The sequence below is a fragment of the Arvicola amphibius genome, chromosome 8 (genome assembly GCF_903992535.2).
Source record: "Arvicola amphibius chromosome 8, mArvAmp1.2, whole genome shotgun sequence".
Classification (NCBI taxonomy): domain Eukaryota; kingdom Metazoa; phylum Chordata; class Mammalia; order Rodentia; family Cricetidae; genus Arvicola; species Arvicola amphibius.
In genome coordinates, this window is record NC_052054.1 from 87537951 (window position 1) to 87551025 (window position 13075).

At 46.0% G+C, this 13075-nt stretch overlaps 1 protein-coding gene across 1 annotated transcript in view; it reads left to right on the forward strand.

The window, feature by feature from the left end:
- The window catches only part of Rab31 (RAB31, member RAS oncogene family), a 132021-nt gene that overhangs the window by 43854 nt on the left and 75092 nt on the right, over positions 1-13075 (forward strand). Inside the window, exon 2 of the mRNA XM_038339204.1 lies at positions 7594-7673. Coding sequence (XP_038195132.1) covers positions 7594-7673 — 80 coding nt within the window. The remainder of the gene's footprint in view (positions 1-7593; positions 7674-13075) is intronic.

The following is a 13075-nucleotide window of genomic DNA, read 5'->3' on the forward strand; positions in this document are numbered from 1 at the left end:
TTGGTAAAACAACATAGCAGGTCTCAGAGGACTGTGTTAATGCCTACTCAAAGCAGCTCCGAAATGAAATCTGAAAGGCAGGTTCTGAGGTTAGTTTCTCTGCTTTCTGATTGATCTATTGCCCTGGTTTCTCTTCTCAAGATTTACTCTTCGACTGAGTTACTGTTTACGGGGTGGCTCGTCACACACACTTACTTCATTTGTTGATTTTAGGTTTGCCACTAGTGTGAAATCATCCTACATCGATTTTGTTAGGTAAGCAATGCCGTCGTTTTCCTTTCTCATAGTCCAGAGACTTCTGTGAAATATTCAAGATAATGGTTCACAGAGCAGAGTCTCCTAAGTCCTCTGCAGAATTGCCTTCCTCCATTGTATGCCAGCCTTTCCCACTGCCAACTGGCTAACCCTCCTTTCCCTAATTAGAAAAGCAGGTCTCACCCACCTTCCCTGAGGGTGTTGCAGGAGTCCAACCCACAGCCTTCTGGGTGGAGTTGGCACTTTATGTGTGTTTTCCCTTACAGCTGCATTAGTTACACACTGCTGTATAACAAGTGGGCCCTCCACTTACCAGCGCAAACCAACGCAAAACAACATGTCCTTGTTTCCACACAGTTTTTGTGGGTCAGGAATCTGTGAATGAATTATATATGGGCCTCCCCATTCAGGATCTCTTACAAAGCTGCCACCTGGTGTCAGCTGGGACCACAGTCATGCCAAGGTGGACCTGGACGGGGTTTGCTTCCACATTCTGTCTGAGGCCGCTGACAGAATGCAGTCCCCTATAGGTTACGGTAGGCCTGTGCTGGAGTCTCTCTCAGTTCCCTGCCTCTGGGTCCTTGTGCAGCTTGCTTCATAAGGATGAGAACAAGCATTACAGAGAAGGTGAAGGGGTAGAAGGGCGTGTGGGGATGAAGACAGAAGGGACAAGCAACACTGTTGCTGTATTCTGAGGAGTAAGTCTTTAGTCAAGTTATGCACTGCGAGTCCCCAGCACATGGGGACCACTGGGAGTCATTTTGTAAGCTGCCCATTACAACTGTGCTCACTCTTTTGCTATCTTGGCAACTCAGGAGAAATAAAAAGTATTTTGAAAAAAAGTAACAACAGCAACAACAAAAAGCACCGCCAAACTATGTCACAGTAGAAACCCTGAGTTTAGAGCTTGGTATCTCAGTAAAAAAAAAAAAAAATTCTATAAGATCAGGGATTCCCTCTGAGGATGGGAACTTGAGGCGTTTCCCCAGCTCCATTTGCTGGGTGACTTGTCTCATTCAATCAAGAGCTTGTGAAGGAAGGGAAATTTACAAAGGAATGGTTGGTTCCTTTGGCATACAGTCCCCAAAAGGAAAATCTGTGTTATTTTATTTATTTTTAACACGAAATACCTCCAAAGACTCATCTAGATGAACTCAAGTTTCTGTGTAGTTGTGCAGAGTTTGCACATTGTGACAAACTGCTCTCCGAAAATGACCGGATGCAGTGGGGGCTATTCTAAGAAAAACAGGAAGCAAAGGAATAAAACTTCCTCTTCTCCCTCATTCAAAATCGTCCTTGTTCTTCAGTTATCTGGGGAGTAGGGGTGAGACGGTGGGATCCTGGCGCGGTGCCACACAACCGAAGCGTCTGTACTTACGAGGCTGAGGCAGAAGAATCATGACTTAGAGGCCAGCCTGGGCTACATAGAGAGACCCTGTCTCAAAGATAAAAGCAAATAAAGCCCCCTAAGTCTATAAAAATGGATTAAAGTAAGAATATACAGCTGAAAAAATATAATCAATATTTGGAAATTATCTGTGCACCCCTCATCCTGTTAGGTGGATCTGTAGGAAGAACTGGAATGTGAGCCAAAGAGAAATCTCCAAAATGAAATTCAGAAAATGAAAACCAATGAGCAAGATGTGTCCCATGAGTCTTTCCTCCTCCTTTCCTCTCTCTCCCCTTCCTTCCTTCCCCCGCCTTTCTTTGTGTAATAGAAATACCTTGAGATCCAGAATACAAAGTATTTATAAGGTAAGAGTAATATTTAGGGTCCAAGGGCATATCCCAATGATTAGTGCTCAGGGTCTAAGGGCATATCCCAATGGTTAGTGCTGGGGTCCAAGGGCATATCCCAGTGGTTAGTGCTCAGGGTCTAAGGGCCTATCCCAATGGTTAGTGCTGGGGGTCCAAGGGCATATCCCAGTGGTTAGTGCTGGGGTCCAAGGGCATATCCCAGTGGTTAGTGCTCAGGATCCTGGCTTCCATTTCAAGCACCACACATGCACATACACACTTGTATGCATGTGCATACCTGTATACATACACATGCATATGTGGGCACTCTCTGTCTCTCCTCTCTCACACACACAGTGCTTAAGGGATGCTAGATATTCTTTTTTCATATAAACTATTCATATGTGGTCAGCAAATACACACTCGCCTCTTTGTCAATCTAATTATTATACTTATCCCTGCTCCTGTGTGATATTGGCAGTATGGTCCTGGAGTCCAAATTAGCTAGTCCTTTGTTTCCGGGAAAACTCAGCTCCTTTTAAAGACTTGGAAGTTAGGTTTAGTTTGGCGTAAGCTGTCTTTGAGATTAGAGTCAGTTTTCCTACCGGATAATGTTGCAGGCGGATCCAGTTCCCCTGTAGAGTGCTGCAGACCGGTGGCAAGGTGGGAAGCAATAATAATTTGCAGCTTACTTTCAAGTGATTAGCTCACAGATACTCTGCCGGAAGCCAGCCACCTTCACTCCAACTGACCAGCACCCCATCCCTTCCTTGGTTGCTCTGTCACATTTAAGTCTGCTGTGTTAAGTCTCACTGCAGGAACCAGAACTTAGTTTTTCCACCCCCTGCCCTTAGACACTGCTGCCTGCGTAGTGTATCCCTGCATAGATGGATGAATGAGTTTGTGCCACCTGCCCATCATGATCGAAACAGAGGCCCTGTCTCCATACCATGCTGAGTAACTTGACCTGTGCAAAGTGAAACTAGAAAGGGGACAATCAGGGTACTTTAGGTCCCATAAGAAATTTGCACTTGGCTGGGAGACTGATTTAACCTTCAGGAAGGCCTGACAGGGACCGGGAGCATGTGCTTCTGACTTTCCCAACGGCTTGTTGTGTGACCTTAAGGAAGTCACATGAGCTTCCGCTTCTGCAATATCAGAGGATTAGACTAGATAGGCTGTGATGGTCTCAAAATATAGAATGGAAAAACTATACATAGACCAGTTTCCATTAGCATAAGCTCACTAAAAGTACGGTGGCCTTTAAACTGGGGCAGTCAGGACCTTTGCACGTTAGTTCCTCCCTCCTTCTCTCCCTCTCTCCCTCCCTCCCTCCCTCCCTCCCTCCCTCCCTCCCTCCCTCCCTCCCTCCCTCCCTCCCTCCCTCCCTCCCTCCCTTCCTCCCTCCCCCCCTCCCTCCCCCCCATCTCTTTCTTGAGACAGGGTTTATCTGTATGGCCCTGGCTGTGTTGGAACTTACTTTGTAGACCAGGCTGGTCTTGTGTGGCAGTCATGACTCTTTTTCTCCATGATTGCGGGTCACAATCCAGTTGTTTTTGTGGGTCCATCCCAGTCAGGTTCTGGGAGGAGAAGGAAGTCCTTGAGTGGAGGGCACCTTGGGCTCTCCAGCCCACAGGTGAGCGTGTCTTCCTCTTGTGGTCATCAGAGGAACAACAGCTTTCCAAAGGTGGAGCCCCCAAGTCCCAGAGTTCAGGAGTTCCACCTGTCCACCAGTCAGAGAAAAATCTTGGCTCTGTGCTTTACAAAATATCCTATTTTCTAGCCAAATTAAAATGAGTATATTTTGTCGTATTTTGCCTATGAAATGTGTAAGCAGTCAAACTGTGAAAGAAAGACAAGACAAAGTGTACCTGTGACAGGGATCCAGCTGCACTGGAGTGGGCTTGCTACTCTAGCTCACCAGAGAAGATGGCATTTCACGTAGGCAAGGAGTGGACGTAATGACTCTAAGATGGTATTTGGAGGGCTGGCCTTCAGGCAGGCTCTGCTGTGAACTTAGGGCACAGAGTCAGAGCAGAAGCCCCCAAGACTCAGAATGTGTGCTCCCCGAGTGAGCATCACAACCACAACACCCCGAGAGTCAGTCCAGAGAGTACAAAAAGGAAGATCTCAAGCCGGGAGAACTATAGAGAATTCCAAGTGGTAGTTTTAGGGTACAGAGTGTGGTGAGCTTGGGTGTGACCTGAAAACAGGGGAGGGGAGGGACAGGTGGAGAGCCTGCTTTAGAGCCCTGGGTGCTGGGGTTGACATGAGCGGGCACCTCCTCTGGGACCCCTGCAGGCTAGGAACCGTAGCCTACCATCTCCCACCAAGGAGGTCTACAGACCAGGGAGATACTGGTATCTCATACCAGTGGAGTCAGACCTGCTATCTGTCTAGAGAGGGCAGGACTTGGGGGGGGGGGGTGCTTACTGGATGAGTGAAAACTGAGTAAATGAATGGAAGATCCCTGAGAAAGAGTTCTTAAACCATGAACCCTGATGTAGAAGGAGAAAAAAGAAACAGGTACGGGTATAGAGAGGGTGTGGTCCCCATCCCGCCTGTGTTGCAGCTTCCAGGACACAGTGGCTTCCTGGAGGAATGCTTGCGGCATGGGTGTTTGCTGTGCCTTCCTGGGCAGGGCAGGGCAGGGCAGGGCATTGCAGCTGTGGAGTTTCCATTTCCCTGGGGCTGGCATGAAGAAATTCATCTGTAGGAAGGGCTTAAAACAGCTGAAGAGGGCAAATGAGCTGTCCCTGGGAGGGTGGTGAGGGCACCTGGGCCAGAATCCATGGGAACGTGTAGGCCAAAGGCAGCAGGCATTGATTAGACTCTTGAAAAAATTTTTAATTAATTAATATTCTCTCTCTCTCTCTCTCTCTGACTTGTTCCACTCTCCCCTTCCTTGCACGTTTTCAGGTCACACCCAAACTCACCCCACTATATGCCCTAAAACTACCACTTGGAAATGCCCATAGTTCTCCTGGCCCAAGGTCTTCCTTTTTTTGTACTCTCTGGCCTGACTCTCGGGGTGTTGTGGTGTCTCCGCCCCTGCCGAGCACCAGCCATGACAGATGCTACATCCTCTCAGCTGTCATGCTCATCCGGGGATGAGCATTCTGAGTCCCGGGGGCTTCTGCTCTGACTCCATGTTCCAAGTCCACAACTCAGCACAGCAGAACCTGCCCGAAGGCCAGCCCTCCACCTACCGTCTTTAAGTCTATTCCTTGCCTTCTAGAGATGACCCGTGTGAAACACAGTGAGCTAGAGTAGCAAGCCCGTCCATACATCCGAGGACAGCTTGAGGGAGTTCTCCTCTACCGTGTGTGTCCTGGAAATTAAACTCGGTTCCTTAGGCTTGGTGGCATGCACCCTCTCTGAGTCACTTCATATGCCCCTTGATTAAGACTACTTATAAACATGTCAGAGTGTTTTGCCCACATGTATTTTCTGTGCACCGGGAGTGTGTGCAGTGCCTGTGGAGGGCAGAAGAGAGTGTTGAATCCCCTGGAGCTGGAATTCCAGATGGTTGTGAGCTGTTGTGTGGGTGCTTGGAACTGAACCCTAGGTCCTCTACAAGAGCATCATGTGCTATTAACTACCGGGCCATCTCTCCAGCCTCAATCTTGGGGCTTTTAAAATCACACCTTGAAGCTGGGAGGTAGTGGCACACACCTTTTGAGGCCAGCTTGATCTACAGAGAGAGTCCCAGGATAGCCAAAGCTACATAGAGAAACCCTGTCTCAAAAAAAAAAAAAAAAAAAAAACAAAACAAAGCAAAACCATACCTTTAGAAGCTGGGAATGTAACTTGCTTGGTCAGAGCAGTGTGAGATGCACACGAGGCCCTGGGTTTGATCCCTAGAGAGGTATAAGCAAGGCATGGTGGTAGATCACCCCCACAATCCTGGCACTTGAGAGGATTAGGAGAATCAGTTCAAGGTCATCCATCTACATAGGAAATGTAAGGCTGGCTCAGCCTAGAGATGCTGTTTCGTAATAAATGAATAAATAAACAAGGAATGAACAAACGAAGTCACATCTTCCCTTGTATATATATATCCCTTGTATATCTCTAATGTGTCTGGGTTAGCCAGCTTTTCGTTTCTCTGGAAAAATACCTGCGACAAACAGCTCAAAGCAGGGAAGGTTTCTTTTGTCTCATAGCTTCAGAGATTCAGTCCATAGTGCGTGGAAAGCCCTGGGGTTGTTAGCTGTTGTGCACGATACCCTTTAAGGGGGAGATCCTGGTGTCTGTATATGTGGGGCTTCCCCCTCTACCCAGCTGGGTCTTCTGCTTAAGCTTGTGTAGCCTCTTCCGTCCTAATGTGCCTGATGTCTTAAGTCCTGGTTTCCTAAAAGGGTAGCCCTCTCCTTGCTTCCTAGAGTGCCTTCCAGTGACATTTCAGCCTGTCCTCAACTGCCTGCTATTTTCTGAGTCTCGGGCAGGAGCTGACTTGCTGCCTGCTTGCATTTCTCAGGCATGAGCTGTCTCCCAGACACTGCCGGTATCACTGTCTGGGCTTGACCCTTGTGAATTTGGGTCTGTTGTGTCCCCAAACCACTTGGCAAGGTTTTAGAAAGGAAGTAGAGACACTTGCCTGTGCTTGATTTCCATTGTGTAAGGGATCCCTGTCTTGATTAGCTGTAAGAGCTTTTGGTCAAGACTGAGACCTTAGTAGACTTCAGCTTGTGTCCATTCGCCACATTCTACGGCGATGTTGGAGATGTGGAAATTGGAATGTAGAAGTCTTCTGGGGTATTGCCTAGAGAGGCAGATTAACTGACAATGTTTCTACCAACATGGCGGGATGCCACACGTCTCTACACACCCCTCCTCTATTTCCAACTGTGGAATTGTTGGACCCTAGCGTCCAACCACCGAGGAGGAGGAATCACCCCAAGAGACCATCTCTCATATCACAGCTGATGTAAAAACATGAGGATTTCTTAATTCTGTCATGACAGGGTCTTCCAGCAGTCGTGGAGGCTAGAAGACCCTGAATGTCTGGGTACAGGCTATTTTTAAAGGGAAAGAACCACAGAAGGAAGGGGTGTTTGGGAGTTGTTTCTTTAACTATTATGATTGGCTTATTCAAAAGGCTATTACCAATAACTGGCTGGAGAGTGGTTGCTAGATCAGATGAGGTAAGGGGAAACTTCTGAGGGTCACTTTGCCCCTTCCCAGGGACTAAGTCAAAACATCAGTAACTGAGTCAACACCTAAGGGTTATCTTGCCCCTTTTCAGGGAGATGGAAAGTTCCCAACATCTCGGTATGTGCATGCATAGCTGTTATGTCCTTGGTTCCCAGGGGGGCTGGGAAAGTACTGAGAGTTGTCAGAAATGGCTTCAGAATTGTCTTAAAGTTCTACAGAATCATATGTGTTAGGAACATGCTAACTGCTGCATGGATGTGAGATGTGTTCTAGACTTGCTTTTACCATGCCTGTTTTTCTTTCTTGCACTATGGAATGTTCTAGTAGGAAATAGCAGGCGTTCTCTTCTGGTCCTGCAGTTCTATCACCATGCCCTCTTGTTGCGTGTTCATTTCGGGTCAGAGTTGCTGGACATTCATGGTCATAGCTTTCATTCTATCCTAGGACACAGGGGTCCGGGAAATCAAGCATCGTGTGTCGGTTTGTCCAGGACCATTTGACCACAACATCAGCCCCACCATTGGGTAAGTGACAGTGTGTTTTCTTTTTTGACACTACCTTTAGGGCAAATGTTTCCAACTCTACCCATGAGAATTGATCTCAACTCCAGAAATTTAGGGCTATTCTTGTAAAAAAAAATTTCTTGTCAATTTTCTTCCTCTTGAAAGACAAGACTATATTTTCTTGACTATCAAGACCATGGCTCTCAAGAACGGGTTGCCTTATCTCTGGATGGGACATGGTGTGCATTGACAGCTCCTGGTGTGTGCCTGGATTGCCTGGCTTTAATCCCCAGAAAAGCTGATCACTGTTGATTGAGGAAATCCAAAGTTTATGTGGAAAGAATTATTTTTTCGTTTCTGGAACGATCTAATGCTGAGCAACCTCCCTACCCCCAATAGCTTAAGTTTGCAGTGACAACATTGTTTTCTGATGGTTGGGATGCCTTATGGGAGCTGCGTGCCTTATGGGAGCTGCTCTACTTTCCTGCCTACTTTGCTCTTCACTGTCTTCCCGCGTCAGGAAGACTCAGCTCTCCTGTGTGTCTAAGAACGTCTAAAGCTTTTTCTGACATCGTTAACTTGCACTCATAATTGTCTCTTTGGGAACTTTGAGAAGGTGTTTCTAAGTTCCAGCCTCAGAGAAGAATATGACTATCGGGAACACTTCCTAAGTAAAATGTGGGTTTATTGGAGGATGATGGAAATGGAATTCCTAAGTTCCAAAAGCTTGATAGATTAGCTACCCCAAAGCGTGTTAACTCAGTGAGCCAGAATTCTGGCTTGAGGGCTCATTTTGTTTAGCCTTTATGGAGCTTTCAAAATTTTAAGCCAATATATGTTACTGTCCTTTCTGTAGAAAAAAAAAAAGCTGAAAAGACAATTTAAAGGAGGAGACGCTATGTTGGCTTACGGTTGCACAGGGTTCCGTCCATGGCTGCTTGCCTTCAGATGAACACAACACCATAGCAGCAGAAGCGTAGAGTGGAGGTGAGCTGTATTCAGGTTGTGGTGTCCAAGAAGCAGAAAGAGCGCATATAGGAAGAGGCTAGGGCAAGATACAGTATCTAAGGACTTGCCCTTAGTGACCAACTTCCTCTACCTAGACCGCACTTCCTACTTTTCATTAATGCTATTATATTATTAGCTCTTCAAAGGACTTATCTACCCATCAAGTCAGAGTCTTTATGATCTAACAGTTCCCGGAAATGCCCCCACAGACACACCCAGATGTATTTCACTATTCCATTAGGTGTCTCTTCACCACGGCCAATTTTGAAGACTTTGTACTTCTGACTTTTCTTGAGTGATTCATGGATATGGAGTGGTGGGGTACAACTGCCTGCCTGGCCACCCAGAGCCGGGCGCATAGTACGGGGATTTCCTAGACTTATTGTTACTGTTATTTTTGTCGGCATAGTTGTCTTGCCTTATCTGCTGGATTGTGTTACCTGCCTGATCCTGTGGACCATTCAGTTCATGTCCTTGACCCAAGGGTTAATTGTGATGGCTTCCATGGGTCAGAGCACATAGGAGGTCACAGAGATACAGACCTGACTCAGACGGAGGCAGGCAGAACTGGAGGTGTGGCTTCAGCACAGCAGTGCTTGTATGGCGTGGGTTTGATCCCAGCGCCACCAATACCAACCGGACAGACAGATGACAACCCGAGACACTCTGTTCTCACAGCCTGCCCTGTTCTTACTGCTGGAATCACATTTGCAAGAGGACATAGTTTCTGCATGAGGTGCATAAGCCCACGTCACCTCAGTGACTCAGGCTGGTAGTCACGCAGATAGTGAAAAATGGTGATTCAAAGCAGCTACACCACAGGCTCTGTACAGGCATGCAAGCTGCATCCCTGGAGCTTCCCGCACAGCCTGCACCCATGCAGTTGTTGACTTGTGAATCTTGTTTTATTATATTATAGAAGAGTGTTTATTGTGGGAGGGTGATGTGTGCATGCATGCCACAGACTACATGTGGAAGTCAGCACAACTTGAGGGAGTTGGTTCTCTCCTTCCATCCTGTAAGTCTGGGGCTCAAACTCAGGTTTTCAGGCTTGGTGGCACACACCTGTACTCTGCCTGACCCATCTTTCCCAGCCTGCCCCGAGAATCTTGTAAGCTTTAGGAGCATGCTGGATCTTCTGAGTTTTGTTTGCTTCTGCGTTTCCCTTCCTTTCTGAGTCTTATGAACCTCCCTTCTCCGTCTAGGGGGATTGTTTGAAATTGGGTGATCTATATGAGCAGGAGAATAATGAGAATAAAGAGGAGATGCCATTTTCTAATGTAATGGAAAATTTGAAAGATGGAAAATGGTTGGGGAGAAAACCATCCCGTAATTATGCATGTGTACGTTGGTGTAACCTGAGCTTGGTACATGCATCCAAAGTGGAGCATGCTTTTTAGTAATTGCATCTAAAGCTGCATATGGCGGTACACAACTGTGATCCAAGCATTCAAGAGGTTAAAGCAGGAGGATCATGAATTTAAGCCCAGCCTTGGCCATGTAGGAAGTTCAGAGCTGTCCTGGATTATATAGTAAGACTGTGTCTCAAACAAAAATAAATAAAGATAAAAATCAAAAGAAATAAGACTAAGGAGTCAGGGAAGCATAGCTCAGTGGTAGAGCAGGTGGTTAGTGATTACAGTTGAAACCCCATCTTCAACCCAGCAATCACCCCACAAATAAATAAATAAGTAAATGAAAAGAAAATAGAAAAGAATTAAGTCTATGGAAACAGTTATACAAGGACACAGTATATGCCATGGAACGCTGAAAAAGACTCATAACATGGTGTGTAATATTGTCATTTTAGACAGTGAGATTGATTGTTGTTCATCGAAATGGAAAGGTTCATAGAGTATAAAGTGGGAAGCCTAGCACTAGATAGAGCATTGTCCATTTTCCAACTAAGAGTTTGTATGAAAACAGTTGAGTTATTAGCAGCAGCCATGGCTAGGTGCTGAACTGGGAAGCTGATATTTATTTCCTTCTTAATTTTCATTTCTTAAATTTCCTTTTTTTTTTTTTTTTTTTTTTGTTTTTCGAGACAGGGTTTCTCTGTAGCTTTGGAGCCTGTCCTGGAACTAGCGCTTGTAGACCAGGCTGGCCTCGAACTCACAGAGATCAGCCCGCCTCTGCCTCCCAAGTGCTGGGATTAAAGGCGTGCGCCACCACCGCCCGGCCTTTTTTTTTTTTTTTTTTTTTAGCATGTGTGAGGTATACACATTGCTTAATGGAAAAGGATTAGGATCCCCCTTTAAATCTATTTGGTCTTGTCGGTAGTCTGGAAGGTCTTGTTTAAGTCCTCTAAAGGGAAATGATTGTGTCACACAGGACCCTAGACTTTCCCTTCACTTCACGGCTTGGTCACTAAGTGTCACATGTTAACCTCTGGTGTGAACGTGTATTTTGGTGGTGGGTGTGGAATTGCAGGGACTCAATGAGGTTTCTGCATTCAGCCTCTTAGGAGAACCGGAGGCAGAAGAAATAGTGCTCTGATGAGCCCTGAGCACACTGTGGAACTCCGTGCTGGACCACGCTACGCCATAGACTGGGCCAGATGCCCTGCTCTGCAACCTCCCAAACTGTAGACCGTGTCACCCAAGAAGAAGAAAAGCACTGTTGTGATACCTCAGGAATTACCTTGATTCAGTGACGGAACCTCACATGTAGCCCAATTCCCCATGTGACTAATTGTCATTGGTTTTAATTTCCATTTTTGCAGTACTGAGAATTGAGCATAAGGCATCGTTCTTGCCAGAGAATAGTCATGCTAAGTATTATACTCGTGAGCCGCAATCCCAACTCCTCCAAATGTGCTTAAAATGTCTTCAAAGCTCGTTCCCAGAATCCAGGGTACAGTCAAGGCTCCTATTCAGCTGTTATCTCTTTTTCTTTAGTTTAGGTTCTGGAAAAATCTTCTGGCCCTTTATTTATTTATTTTTAATGATATTTAAAGCACCCACAGTAGCTGACTTATGGAATGACCCTCATCCTACACTTACCTGCTTGCTACCTTACAGTGACATCCAGACTAAACTTCCATCTTAGGGTTTCTATGGCTGTGAAGAGACATCATGACCCACGGCCACTCTTATAAAGGAAAATGTCTAATAAAGTGGCTTAGTTTCAGAGGTTCAGTCCATTATCACCATGGCGGAACATGGCAGTATGCAGGCAGACACGGTACTGGAGAAAGAGCTGAGAGTTCTGCATCTTGATCCAAGGCAACAGGAAGTGAACTAAGTATCACATTGAGCTTTAGTATAGGAGGCCTCAAAGCCACACCTGCACAGTGACACACTTCCTCTAACAAGGCCACACCTCCCAATAGAGCCACTCCCTATGGCCCTATGGGGACCAATTCCATTCAAACTACCGCAGCATCTTAAGCAGAATGCACACAGGTGGATGTGGGTGTATCTTAGCCATCCCAGCAGCTTCTCATAACTTGCCAGGGTACTGGCACTGCTTGCAGTTTTTTAATGAATGGGAAACTTTAGTGCATAAAGAAAGGATATTCAATATTCTGTGTATTTGATTTTTTACACCTCTTATGAGCACAAGGAAAATGCTTGTTCAGAGGAAAGAGGTAAAAAAAGAATGGCAAGTGTTTGACGATTTACTGGCACCATAAAGTACCTCATTTTCAGTGGCACCATAAAGTACTTCGTTTTCCGTGGAAGCGCGCATATGCTTGTGGTATTTATCCCTGTGCTGAACAGTTTCGTGTCAACAGTCTTCTCAGAGGAGGGAGCTTCAATTGAGGAAATGCCTCCATAAAATTGGACTGTAGGCAAGCCTGTATGGCATTTTCTTAATGAGTGGTGGCAGCAGGCCCAGCCCATTGTGGGGGGTACCATTCCTGGGCTGGTGGTCCTGGGTTCTCTAAGAAAGCAGACTGAATAAGCCATGGGGAACAAGCCAGTAAGCATCGCCCTTCCAAGACCTCTGCTTCAGTTCCTGCCTCCAGGCTCCTGTCCTGTTCGAGTTCCTATCCTGACTTGCTTCAACAATAAACTGTGATATGGAAGTTTAATCCAAATAAACCCATTTTTCCCCAAGTTTCTTTAGTCATGGTGTTTTATTTTTTATTTTTTAAAATTTATTTATTTATTATGTATATAGCATTCTGCCTGCATGTATGCCTGCACACCAGAAGAGGGCACCAGATTTCATCACAGATGGTTGTGAGCCATCATGTGGTTTCTGGGAATTGAACTCAGGACCTCTGGAAGAGCAGCCAGTGCTCTTAACCTCTGAGCCATCTCTCCAGCCCCCAGTCATGGTGTTTTATCATAGCAATAGAAACTTTAGCTAAGATAATCCCTACGTTTATTCAGACAGGTTGAGATTTGGCTATATTTTTCTGTACTTGCTGCTAGTATTGAGTTCATGTCAGTGCAGGGAATATGTTA